Source organism: Octodon degus, unplaced genomic scaffold, assembly GCF_000260255.1.
Source record: "Octodon degus isolate 3935 unplaced genomic scaffold, OctDeg1.0 scaffold00003, whole genome shotgun sequence".
Classification (NCBI taxonomy): Eukaryota; Metazoa; Chordata; class Mammalia; order Rodentia; family Octodontidae; genus Octodon; species Octodon degus.
In genome coordinates this window covers 12,231,647-12,245,674 of record NW_004524579.1, presented here as the reverse complement: position 1 = coordinate 12,245,674, position 14,028 = coordinate 12,231,647, and the positions used below count along the sequence as shown (strand labels likewise).

At 46.0% G+C, this 14,028-nt stretch overlaps 1 protein-coding gene across 1 annotated transcript in view; it reads right to left on the bottom strand.

The window, feature by feature from the left end:
• Nucleotides 1–13,555, bottom strand: part of Fhod3 (formin homology 2 domain containing 3) — a 514,361-nt gene extending 500,806 nt beyond the window's left edge. The window contains exon 1 of the mRNA XM_023714409.1: nt 13,255–13,555. Within this exon, the coding sequence (XP_023570177.1) occupies nt 13,255–13,419 (165 nt within the window). The 5' untranslated portion in view covers nt 13,420–13,555. The remainder of the gene's footprint in view (nt 1–13,254) is intronic.
• Nucleotides 13,556–14,028: the final 473 nt, after the last annotated feature.

Here is a 14,028-nt window from a genome sequence, read left to right as displayed (position 1 = left end):
AAACACCAGCTGGTTACATATGATCACATAGGAACTCAGCTTAAATTTTTCTCTGTTTTCATTCTGCACACTTCTCCTGATATCAAAATTCTTCCTGCTTATCCCCAGCAGACCAAGATAGGAAGACCTTATCAGTACAGTTGGGGCCTGGAGGACAAGAGTTGTGAGGCACGTGCCAGTCTTTCTGACCTGTAAGGGGCTGTCAAAGTGTGTTGGTCACATACCAAGGTGTTATTTTCTTGCCTGTGAGATGGAAGCATCAATGCCCATCTGCCCCTTCTCGGGGTGTGTGTGGACAGCCAGGCTAATGCCTACCCCCAGGGCCTTGTCAACAGCCTGCAGCGGTTGTAGTCATTCATGCTTCCTGCTGCTGAGACCTTCCACCTGGCCAGGAGAGGCAGCCACAGGATAAAGAACCAATGCATAGAGAATGTGAGCCTGGGAGGTCTAGAGGAGAACTTAGTACCATGATACTAAACACACTGCACAGGACACTATTCTGCAGGCTGAATAGCAGGTCTATAACTGCCATCTTCAATGATGAAACTCTGTCCACAAAAATTATACCCAGTTCTGGAAACAAGGGGGAAAAAGTCACTCATTTTCCTATTGTTCTGGACAGAACTGCTGAAAAGCTCTGCTCTCCCCACTCTCAGACATGTGTGTTTTTGAGACTGAACAGGAGACACATGAGAAGACAGGATAACCTCTGCCTGCCCTAGGCACTGGCCACCCAGACACTAGCAGCTCAGGTCCTGCTGGGTCCTGGGGATTTAGGGAAGCTGCTATCAGAAGCCAGCCCAAACCCTGCTGTGGCCTGCAGCTATGATCTGATTGGGCAGGGAGTAAAATATCCCTCTAAGATGAGTGCCGCTGCCTGAAACAAGATCCTGCCAAGCACCTCCATGGTTGGCAAAAGGCAGACTTTCCACAGGTGGAAATGACAGTTGTGCTCTGTAGCTACCACCCCTGCTTCAGAGGCAGCCACCACAGTCACCTTGACCTCAGGGACCCTGTCTCTCCTCTGCCACCCCAAGGAGGAGCCGGGACAGAAGCATGAAACAAGGTTGATGGACACCTAGCTTACCAGGTGGTGCTTTTCCATCCTGCCCAAGTCTCATGTGGGCACCCTCCAATAGAGGAACCCTCCCCACTCCCATCCAGGGGACCCCCAGCATGTCTATGCCCACCCAAATGCAACAGGAAATGACACGTGCCTTGTCTTGCCAACCTGAGCCTTCCTTGCAAGCCACATATTTCTGTGAGGCCAGTGAGGCCAGACACAATGGAAGAGCTGATTCTACCACATTTACCTACAGCTTGGAAGTATAAAATATCCCTACCATAGGAGTAGATAAGGGGTCTGACAAAGGTCTGAGGATGTAAGCTCTAGAAGGGAAAAGGCCTCCCCCCTATCATTTTTTTATCCTTGTAGTCATTCATACTTCCTGCTGCGGAGGCCTTCCACCTGGCCAGGAGAGGCAGCCACAGGATAACCAGAGTTATGCATAAAGAATGCAAGTCTGGGAGGTCTAGGGGAGAACTTAGTACAGTGGTGCCGAATACACTGCACAAGACACTGTCTGTATCACAGAAAGGCCTGAAAGATACGCTGTCTCTGACTTAGCATGTCTGTGTCTTGATAAGAAGGGACAAATACATGTAATTTATTCAGTGTTCTTAACATTCATCTTTACGTCACTCTTAAGCAGAACCACCAGCCACACATAAAGACAAAGGAAGAAGTCAGGCTGGCCTTGGGCTTCCTAGCTTGCCTCCTCTCCTCCAGCCCTACCCTGACTTAGAGATCATCTTCTCATCTACCTCCAGTGCTTAAAACAGAGGAAACTGTTCCCATCCAAGATGAAATCTTCAGTCTTCAACTCAGCAAATAAACATCTAAGAGTTCATCTTAAGGAAATACCAATTTTAGGAAGAAGATATCACAACTACCTGAACATTGGCAACTACCTAGACATTACCAACTACCTGAACGAACATCCAATGATTCATACGTGCATGCTTGCATTTGATAGGCACCAAGCACGGGACAGATGAAACTTTGAGGGAGATAGAGTAGTGTGGAGCAATGGCCACATGGATCATGGTCTATAGATAGACTGATTACCATATCAGAAAAAATATTGGACTTGGGAATGCACTCAAATAAAATGTTATATTTAGGGGCCGGAGAGATGGCTCAGTGGAATAAGTGCTTTCTTGGCAAGCACAAGGGTCTGAGTTCAATCCCCGGTTCTGCCAAAAAAAAAAAAAAAAAAAAAAAAAAATTAATATGTTTGTACATATTAAATTTTGATAAGACACAAAAGTGTTTTGAGAGGCTTCCCTGAGTGATAAGAATAGTAACTTATATCATCAATGTGATTTTCTGTAGTCTCTAAATTTATACACATGTCCCTTCTGTGATTGAATCAGATGCTCTGCTTGTTGTATAAGGGTAGAAATTCTGCCTTGATCCTTTCTCATGAATCTTGCTTTGTGGCTGTAAACTCCCTACAATGCCACTCAAATTCCACAATTCTAGTTCACAGCTATGCAGGACTTCAGCATAAAGACGCTGTAGGGCGCGAGGCACACACACCAAAAGACATACACTGTGTTGATTTGAGTCCTAGAAATAATCCACATCACTTAGCTGTCAGATGGGTGCAAAACAGCTTCTTACTTCTGCCCTCAAAAAAAAAAAAAAAACCACGTAAGAGGTTTGGTATTTCCAGAACCTCCTGCTAGGCACTATCTATACACCACAGGTCACTCCATTACCAAACCCAGGGGTCATGGTTCTTCCACTTTATCCACCCTATTTCCACCCTCTTGAGCAAAGTAAACCAATTAACTGTCCTACTCCATCCCATCTATGGCAAGATGAGGACCCACCTCTCCAGGTAAAAATTAGGGACAGATGGCCTTTGGGCAAAAAAGTTCAAAAATGAGAAGCGAGTGCTCTGCAGGCAACAGACAACTAGTCATCACAACCCATGGAGAGGATAGAAGGTGCTGGCTGTAACCAGACTCACTCCAGCAGGACTTCTGTGTGGAGACGGCTTACCTGAGCAGGCCACTTTCTCCCCCAATTCTGTAACAATTCACTCACTCTAAAATATTTCCTGGTCTAGGCTCTGAGGCTACACCAGTAACAAAGCAGACAATGACAACAACAAACCTATTGTGCCTTCCTGGAGCAGTGGACCAGCTACTTCAGGACTTTGGACTTTTCCCTGGGGGGAGAAATTCCCTAAGGGAGATCTGGTGTGAGGTGTAACATGATCTGGGGCTCATTTTTAAATGTCCCTTTCCTCTGTAGCTGATTACACCAGCCGATGGCCTAGGCTTCTCCTTCACAATAAAATCTTCCGAATGGATGACATCTGCTTCTGTCTAATCCTCTCCTCTCTCCCTACTAATAGCTCTTTTCCAAGGCAAGGAGAAAGCTTCTTCCTCAACAGGCACAATTTATTATGGATAAAGCAGGTGCATAGGTGATATAAACAGTAATTGGTATAACCTCTCTTACTCAAAGTTGTGGCCAGTGACTAGTGTTGGTGCTTTTTGACCCTGGTGTGGCCAGAAGGTCTTTCTCTGTACCTCCTCTCCAATAATCCACCTCTCAGCATCTCCCACCTGCTCTACACTTGTCAGTTCTAGTCATTCTCGCTAGGAGCATGTGCTCATGCACCCATCTGCTACAAAACCTAAGACACCCTTTGAATCAAGTGAACCAATCAGAAGATGCCTTTGTTATTTTCTATTCTGAGAGCTTTAAAAAAATCTTGGGCTTGTCCCACACATTCTTGGTTAAGACCCTGGCATTCTCTTCTATAAAAATCAATGCATGATGTGGCAGAGCTGCCTTATCAAGACCAAAAATGATTCCATCTTGATTTTTTTCTTTTCAATAATGTTAAAAATATTGGATGAGGCATCCAAGAAACTAATTTGCTTCCCTTTTGCCAAATGTAGGAATACAGCTCTATATTGGAGTGCAATCATTAACATCTTTCAACTTGTTAAAACTTTGTAAGATTTTTTTTCCCTAACATTAAAGTCTAAATATATTATAAAACTAATCAGTAAAGAGAAGCCATGTTGCCAAGCTGCCAATAGATACAATGTAGATTCCATTTGTTTCTAGGTGTCTCTAAAAACAGAGAAACTTCTGAGTATATATGCTTGTTGATTCATGGTAATTTTTTTTTTTTTTTTTTTTTTTTTTTTTTTTTAATAAGAAAGCCACTCTGACAATGTGGTAAGATTACAGGCATGTGTCACCATGCCCTGCTTCATATGTCATTATTCTAAGGAACTTGGCTTTTTTTTTTTTTTTTTTTTTTTTTTTGCTTTTGAAAATGATCCATCATCCCCTCTCCCTGCTCAATAGGTAATCCACAAAAGGATTGATTTTTCCCACACAAAATAAAAAGATAGCTAAGCATCAAGATACCATATCAACTTACATTCTCACATACATCACCCCAGTGCCATACACTGTCTCCTGAGATGCTCTGTGGAGGGACACTGAACGCACAGGCAGAGCAGCCTCGCCTGGAACAAGGAAAGATCCCGGGAGGCCACCTGGGCATGTCACAGGTTCCAACAGCCCCAGGGAAGCTGAGTGCTCTTATACTGATATCATTTATTATAGCCTTAGCCACGCCTTGGTTTGATAAGAAATTCAGGTGCATATGCTAAAACCACAGCCATAGCGCTAACTTAACTTTCTTTTTCACTAAGATTAACAGTTTATGTAACTGGTGATTGCTAACTTCACCACAAGAGTTCACTGAACCTGAACACAAAGAGACTCATGCCCATACTTTAAGATCTAATATCACATGACCACGAGGTGGGGAAAAAATAGCAATGGAGGCAGGACCAAAAACTCCACTGACATTCAGCCATCTCAGTTATAGAGAACATGTTCAGGGCACTCAGCCGTGCTTCAGGAGAAAGTTCTGAGCCCAAACAGCATGCTGAAGCATGCAACCTACGTTTTTAGCTCTTTCTTTTAAAGCATGTTTTCTGAAGATAACATTACGCAATATAGCAACCACTGTTGAATTCCTAATTCTTTGTTTAATGAAATTTTGTATCATTTCTAATTTTTACTATTTTATATTCTTAAAAAGAAACATGTCTTCAATGTGTGCAAAATTAAAGAAAACATGAGAAGTCCTCTCCCCATGCATCCATGATCCAACTTTGACTCATACCCTGCCACGCTCCCTCAATCCACTGACTTACCTGTTTGTCCTTCACCCTGGGTCATTTTGAAGAAATTTTCAGACACCACCTAATTTCAACTCTAAATATTTGAGTATACCCCTCTGAGAGGAACAAATCCTCATGTAAACATAACTTCAATATTACCTATTATGCTTTGTGTTCAGATGCCCCCACTCCACCCCAAAGTCTCATGCCAGTCATAAATGGGATTTTCTCAGAGGTGGCTGGATCTAGATTGTGTGATGCTTGGATTAAGGGTATGTGATTGCTAAATTAGGCCACTGATTGGATTAACATCTGCCTAAACCAGGTGGCCTAGATAGGATATAAAAGGGGCAGAGAAAAGCTGCTATCGTTAGTGATGGCTTGTTGCTTGCCTGATGTTTTTGCTGTCTTCTGCCTGTCATGAACTGCTTCCCTTCCACAATGGCCCTCTGCCATGCTGTCCTGCCTGGAGCCAGCTGATTACAGACTGAAACCTCTAAAGACCATGAGTTGAAATAAGCCTTTCCTCCTTTAACTTTGGCTGTCAGCTATTTTGTCTCAGCCATGAGAAAAGTAACTACCATATTATTTCACTTTAACATTTACATTTTGTAACATCAAACAGCCGGTCACTATTCAACTTTCCTCAGGAATCTCAACTACTTATTGACAATGTGTGTGTTTGAATTAGTTTTTAATTAGGGCCACATGTTGCCATTGGTTGATTTAGCTTTCAAATCCCTTTCACCTAAGGTTTTCTTCCTATTTTGTTTCTTTTCTTTTCACCATGTATTTGTTGAAGAAACTACAATTTCTCACAATCTGGATTTTTCTGATTGGATCTCTAGGGTGAGATGTAATATTCATTGTAACTTAATTTTCCCCATTGTTTTCTCCCCTTATTCTGTGGGTCAGACTAAGGCCCAGACACACCCTCCAACCTCCCTCTCTTTCCAATCCCCCCAAAGATCTGAATGTCCCGATAAAAGAGATGCTGACAGGCCCAAGCCTCTGTGAAAGACCTGAAGAGGCAGACCCAGCTATGCTGATTAAACAGCCAGTCTTCACTCATGGATTTTTTCCAAGCAGCTTAGGCAAAAGAATACACCTTGAGAAAGGATGTGGAGGTCACCACAGGCAATGGCTGTCCCCCACATGACAGAAACACCTCATGTGTTCAGTAGTTTCATCATGAGAAAGAAACCATGGAGAAGAAAAGGGGGTGGGGGAGGGGTGCTCCTGAGCTGGCTTCCACTTGTTAATCAGTTTTAAAGCTGCCACCAATAAGCACTAACATTTCAGATCTTGCAGGGGAGGGCAAAGGCAGTCTTGTTTTCCAGAGAGGCTCAGGTTGGACTCCAAAACAAAAGGCTAGGACTCACAGAGTGTCAACCCTAGAAGGACTTACCAGAGCATAGCCATTTAAATCACAGCCCTGTGACAGGCAGCAACCCCTGCCCCACCCCCACCCATACAGACAGCATGTGCTCTGCTGGTTTTCTAATAATGGGACACAGTTGGCTGCAGGCTTTGGAGAAAAAAAAGACTTCACCTTAAGTCCCAGCTCCTTCATTTAAAGCACAGAAGTCTTTGACAATCTGGTTCACCTCTCTGTGCCTCAGTTTCCTCATCGGTTAACTGGAAAGTCTTTATCTCTCTGCTAGAGCTGTTGTGGGAGTAAAGTTTTACATGGAGGTACACAGTACAGTCCTCGGAACAAGCTTGTTACATAGCTGCCCCCTCCCTCTTAAGCCTGCTACCAGCCCATTCCAACCCAGATCCTTGCAAGGAGCCAGGACAGCACCTGCTGGATGTCTGGCTGGCTTACCGACATGGTCTGTGGCCATGCATGAAACAAAGCCAACTGACCCATAAAGGGTTCAATCCCATGATCCTGATCTCAATAGCAAGGCTTCAACCAACTGAGCTAATTACGGTGGAGTCAGATTCAACTGCTTCTACTGAGACACTCTTAGCACTTCATATAACATTTTGAAAAAGTGTTGTCCTAAGACGCTATGACACAACACATAGCCAAGTTTACTAATGATCTCATCTTTTAAAAATTTTAAAGTAATATAACATACAGATGTGTCTATTAAGATTAAGGTAGAAATTCATTAGTGCAATAACACCAGTGGATTTGTGTTCTAAAACTAACACCAATCAATCATCTTAATGCATACCCTATCTTAATACTACTTAGTTTCTAGGGGCAACATGGCAAGCTGGGCCGCCAGATCTTCACCCTCAAAGAGGATATCTGCAAACAGAGAAGACAACGAGAACTCCATGTACTGACAGCCCAATGAATACTTGCCGTAATTCATGCTGCTCAGACTGTAATGTGCTTGGAATCACCAGAGATCTTGGTAAAATACATGTTTTGATTCACCAGTCAGAGGAGACCCAAGACTGTGCAGGTCTAGTAAGAGCCAGGTGATGCCCAACCTATACTTGATGTAGCAAAAATATAATCCTTGAGCCAGTCGCATGTCTTCCAGATGGGGTAGCTAACACAAAAAGATAATCACCAAGACAAAACTAGTGAGAAAGAAACATGGGACACTCAGGGCTGAACAGTGAGAAAAAGCATGCTGGAATGTGGACGAGCTGCCTGGAAGGAGAACATTCAAAACGCCATCGTGGAGCCATTAATAGCTGAGATCTAGCCAGCCATCGGGGCCCCTGCCAATCATCCTAGCACTCTAGAAGACTAAGGAAGATCACAAGTCTGAAACACCCTGGGCACCTTAGCAGCAAGACTCTATCTTAAAAGAAAACACTTTTTAGAAGAGCTAAGAATGTAGCTCAGTAAGAAGCCCATGGGTTCAGTGGCCACCAGTGTGTTCCCCCAGTGTGTCTCCCCCCCAAAAAGCTTAGAGCCACTGCCAGAAGCCAATTCAGGAACTTCAGTCCACTGTGACCAGGTGACCTCCTCCCAGTTTTGGTCTCCCTATGGAATGGTGCAGTGCCAGTGCCTGGTCCTAGGGCTTGGGGAAGTGCTGCCTTCCTAGGACAGTTCCTGGCCAGTGCCTAGGACAGCACAGCTACTACCACCATGCTTCTCCAGCCAACAGAAGGCAATAAAATATTTCTTAAATTAAATTCTAAATCATTAAAAAATTACTAAGTCATAATTGTCACTTTGACATACTCATCATCGCTATAAAAATACTCTACAATTCCAGTTTTGTCAAAGGAGTAGAAACCAATCGTTAAATTCATAAATGTCTTTAGACATTCGTTAGTGTAATACCAGTGGATTTGTGTTCTAAAATGAACATCAACCACCTTAGTGTACACCCCATCTTAGCACTACAATCAATCCAAAACACATTTTAAGCTTTAATATATCTAATTCTATGAATTCTATGGCATAGTGCTTTGTACATCAGAAATCTTATAATTACAATTTTTCTTTAATATCAAGGCAGAAATAAACACTAATATTCACTTGTACAACATTTGAGGACAAAAACAAAAGGTGTTACTAAGTACAGTTTAAACATAGAACCACAAAAATGAGCAGCTCACCAATTTTGACCAGATATGTTACCAAACTATTCAATCATCTTCCCAAGAACTGTTATGCAAAGCTGGTGTTTTGTTTTTTTTTTAATTCTACCAGTTTTGGAGGGAGAGGGAAGCACAATATATTGTTTTTCTCCAAGACAGCACATTTGCAAAATGAGCAACTTTTAGTGGAGTCAGCAGACATGAGCGAAATTAATATGTCATTAGCTGAGGCTCAGGCTCAAGTTTCAGCCAGAAAGGGCTTAGAGCTTGCTCAGTTCAAAGGTTCCCAAGACAAGGGAATCCTTAGGCAAGATTTAAACATTAAGACCTTCTGAGGGGGTCTTTGCGGGACTGCTTGCACAGGTGTGTTCATCTGTTTGCAAAAACTCACTCAGCTGTACACTTACGACTGCGAACTTTTCTCTGTGTGATCTATTTCAATTGAAAGTTACTCTCAGGGGTACCTGAAGATGGAGGACAGCAGAGAACACTTGGAGTGTGTGCATGCACCATGCTTTTGCTCCTCCCTGCTTACTACCACACAGAGTCCTACCCTGAGGAGTTCTCCCTCTTCCTAAGGCCAGACTTCATAGACCTGGGAGGTAAGTTCCTTGCAGCTCAGAAAGGCTCACTAGTGGCAGGGGTCTGGAATGAGACACCCAGCCCAATTCCCTCACCAGAGGTGAACTCATAGAAAGGGTTTGTGATTATAGGTCCCACCCCTAACCATGAACTCAACCAGGCCAGGAATTCTGCGAGATCTTTCTCCTGCTTTTAACATTAAATTTGGCCCCAGACTAAAAAGTGCTTGGCCTGAAGCAGTCATTGGGTGAACCGTGCACATTAGTGCCCTGAGGTACCACGTCTGTCCATAGTCACACAGCTGGTCCAGGAAGCCTAGTAGCACTGAGATCTTGAGTCATGGGCTTGACTGGACTCCCAGTTCCCTACTACTAGTGGTTCCCTATTATGAGTGGAGAAACGAGGTTATTTGTTTTCAACTTACTTTGTGGGGAGAAATTTTGAGCAGGATACAGTAGGAAAAGGACCTCTAAACCTTCTCTAAATTCATTTGGATCCCCTCCTGTCTCCATAAACATTTTAGAACCAACACCATTGTGTTCTATGAGAAAAAAGAAAACCCTCACTCCCTTTGGTCTACTGGAAGCTCGGCCTCTGTGTAGTAGTGCATAATATTCTAGCTTTTTCCTTCTTTCCTCTGTATATTGGGCTCAGAGATTACACTGTGTCTCTATAGGACTATAGACAGTTAGCATTTACCAACATACACCTGTCTACTTCCTCTTGTTTAAAAAAATATTTTTAAAAAACTTTTAAAAGTGGGGGAAAGAAGGTCAGCAAAGGTTGGGTTTGAGATGTTTGGGTGAATTAAGCAGGTATTTGACAACAGGGCTTCTCCTTTGGTATGTTTAATTGTGATGTTAAGAGACATTACTGCAGTTTGTTTTTGTTTTATTTGTTTTGGTACTGGGGTTCGAACTCAGAAAGTTGTTTTTTGTTTTTGTTTTTTTTTTTTTTGCAGTACCAGGGATTGAACTCAGGACACTGTGCTTGCCAGGCAACAAAGTCAGAAAGTTTTACAGGAAGGTGCTTAAGCCACTGAGTTATCTCCCGGGCCCATCGCTGCAGTTTAAGATGACACTTTTAAAATAAAATTCTCAGCCTTTTTACCAAGATGCTGCCGAAGGCGAAGAAGAAAGTCCCTGCCCCTCCCAAAGCTGAAGCCAAAGCAAAAGCTTTGAAGGCCAACAAGGCTGTGCTGAAGGGCATCCACAGCCACAAAAAGAAGATACGGATGTCACCTACCTTCCCCAAGACACTGCGGCTCCGGAGGCAGCCCAAATACCTTCAGAAGAGCGCCCCCAGGAGAAACAAGCTTGACACTATGCCATCATTAAGTTGCCCCAGACCACAGTCAGCCATGAAAAAGATCGAGGGCAACAACACACCCGTGTTCATTGTGGATGTCAAAGCCAATAAGCACCAAATCCAACAAGCTGTGAAGAGGCTCTGTGACATTGATGTTGCCAAGGTCAATACCCTAATCAGGCCTGATGGAGAGAAGAAGGCATATGTTCGACTGGCTCCTGATTATGATGCATTGGATGTTGCCAACAAAATTCGGATCAGTTAAACTGAGTCTAGCTAGCTAATTCTAAATATATACTTCTTTTTCCCAGTAAAATAATAATAATAATGAAATGAAATAAAATAAAATTCTCTCCTAATGATGACTTGAGCCCTGCCACTCGATGGGAGAATCAGCAGAACCTGTACATTTGCAATTGACATTCTCTATTGTCACTTTGTTGGTTTATTCTTAAATTCTTTTTTTGTTTTCACTGGAAAGGAAAAGGTGATATACGGTCTTAAATGTTCAAAATGTACAAGTTGCTTTGTTACCATAAAACTACATGTGTACACCAAAAGAAAAATGAATTGCTCTCTGCCTCAGTTCATCCATCACCAAAAGGGATAACAAGAGTCCCTGCTTGGTGGACATGTGCAATTATAAGAGAAAGCACACATTAAGAACCCTACTGGTGCACACGCTGCAGGCCAGAGGCTAAAACTCATTAATTCTATTATAGGTGGATCATCCAACTTTAAGATTCTCCATTGGATGCTAATTAGTATCTTAAAAATATGAATGTACACTTAGGTGTATAAATGCCTTGAATACTGTTTTACAGAACTCTGATTAATAAAATCAGCTACTTACCCTACTCTTTCTTGAGACAGAGTTGGTCTCACTAGGTCTTCCAGGCTAATCAGCAACTCTCCACCATCCTGCCTCAGCCTCCCAAACCCTTGGGATGACAGGTGTGCACCTGAATGCCCAACTTTTGTTCTGCTCACCACAAGAGGTCATTGGGCAAAAGATTCTAAGTAAGGATGGCTGGTCCTCAAGACAAGGGCTCAGGGTCTCTGAAAGATATCTTTCTGGCTGTGTCGATTCACAAAGGACACTTTAGAAAGTTCTGCAAGTCAGTGCCACAGCTGTACAGTGGCTGTGAGTACAGGGGTAGGGAGGAGGGGGCAGGGCTGAAGCACCAGGATTTCCACAAGAGAGCAAGACTAGGGGGCTCTTCAAGGAAACATAAAATCTTCAGCTCTCAGTTTGAAAGGTCAACTCATGTATATAGGGTTTGAAATCCAATGAAACCACTTCAAGGTCACAGGGCCACAATTATGAGTCTTCTGTGGTTTCAACAAAAGATCACTGTAATCAGAGACCAAAATGAACGGAATATCACGATGCGGAAGAAGCCCTTTGAAAACTTTTCACTGAATCCGCTGATTGAGAAGAACCAAAGAATTTACTAAAGTGATTCTGATAAGCTGAATTCATAGTCCACCATTCTGCCCCTGTGTCTCCCAGTTGAACTGCTATTCTGGCCACCCGAAGTCGAAGGCTTTCTCCACACATTCTCCTCCCCTACTTCCAAAGCAGGTGAACATCATACAGAAATCTGAAGAATTTTTCAAAATCAGTTTTGTTCTTCTTAGCAGCAAAGGTTATCTCTTGCAAATATTTGTCAATATTGATCCTGGAGGAATAAATCATCTCCAAGCTTTGACATGAACCCTAGGCTGAAAATACACCAAGGAGGTAATTCTTCAAGGTGCAGTCAATCTGTTTAAGTGGGAGGAAGGGTGTTTCCGGATAACTCAATGATTAGCTTTCAATGCCCTGCTCTTTGCAACAATCACTTTACAAGACGCCTGCCCTCCTCCTTCAAAGGATTAAAAAAAAAAAAAAAAAGCTAACGGGTAGACTGAGAAACCATTCTTCCTTGGGGACACTCATCTGGGGCTCCGAGGCGGAGGCTTTGTGTGCGCGCCGCCCCCCCCCCGCCCCTCCTCCCACAGAGACCGCTCCTCCAGGGTTCCCAAGGCCACCTGCTTCTAAGAAGAAAAAGGGGATACTGTGAGCGCTACCACAGCGCTCGGTCGGCGTCCTCCGCGGTGCCCCCCGGGGGAGGAGAAGGAGGAGGTGTCCCCGGGAAGCATGCTTTGTCGCTAGGGTCGCGAGGTCGACCGCAGCGCCCCCGAGGCCCGAGAGGGTTTTGTCCCGAGCGTCGCTCAGTGCTCTACTCCAGGATCTGACCACCGCGGCGCCTGGCTTCTGTACGCGCCCCGCTCTGCGCGCGCCCGGGTACCGGGGCCGAGCCCACCCCGCCCACCCGGCCAAGCTAACGGCTCCGCGACCGGGAACCTTCACACGCCGCCTCAGGGCCCCGCTGCACCTGCTCGGCGCGTTCGCCCCCAGCTTGGGGCCCGGGCTTGGGACTGAACTGCCCGCCCAGGGGGTCCCGCTCCAGCCGACCGGTGCGCAAGTCCCCTGCGTTTAACAGGGAGGGGACCTGCCCTTGGACGCCGGTCCCCGGGGGCCGCACCCAGCCAAGCCAGCCTGCGGCGCCCCGAGCCCGCGCGCACCGGGAAGGGGCTGCGGCCAGCCCGAGGCACGCTCTCCGGCCGTACCTTGTGCGGCGCCCGCAGCAGCCGGTGGACCCCGGCCAGCTGGGTGCCGAGCGCGAGGTCCTCGCGGAACGTGAACAGCGGCGGCCGGCTGGGCTCGGGAAAGTTGGTGCTGTTGAAAGGGTCCGTGTCGTCCAAGAACTGCACCCGGCAGGCCAGCGTGGCCATGATGCATCCCTGCCGCAGGGCTGCGGGCCCCGGGAACAGCGGGGCCGCGGGTCGGACGCCGGGTCGCCGCGCGCAGGGGAGGCCGCAGCCGCGCTCGCTAGCTCTCGGGCTCTCGGGATCCTGCGCGCCCGGCTGCAACCCGGGCTCCGGCCGCCGGGGCGGGGCTCGGCGGGGGCGGGGCCGGCGCGCCCCCTCCTTCCCCTCTTGCTGCAGCTCCTCCCCTCCTGCGTTCCCCCTGCAGCAGACCTGGCTGCTTCGACCCGGGCGACCCTCCGCCTGTCTACGAGCCGGGAGAGTCGCTAGCTCGGGGTCCGCACCCCCGCACCGACGGCGGCCAGGGAATGCCTGCGGGCGGGCCGGCTGCACGTGGCCCTGCAGCCTCGCGCCAAGCTGTGTGCCCTGGAGCCAAGGGGAGAGATGGAGAACCCGACCGCCCTCTGCCTTGACCCTTTCCAAATGAAAGAGGTTGTGGCCAAGCTCCTGCTGCCTGGATTTGGAAAAGCCCAGGTGGGCACTGGGAGACGAGGGAGCAGGCTCCCAGAGGCAAGGGGGATGGTGGCAGCGACTGCAAGCCCGGGAGAGGAATAGAGGGAGATTTCCCTTGGAGAG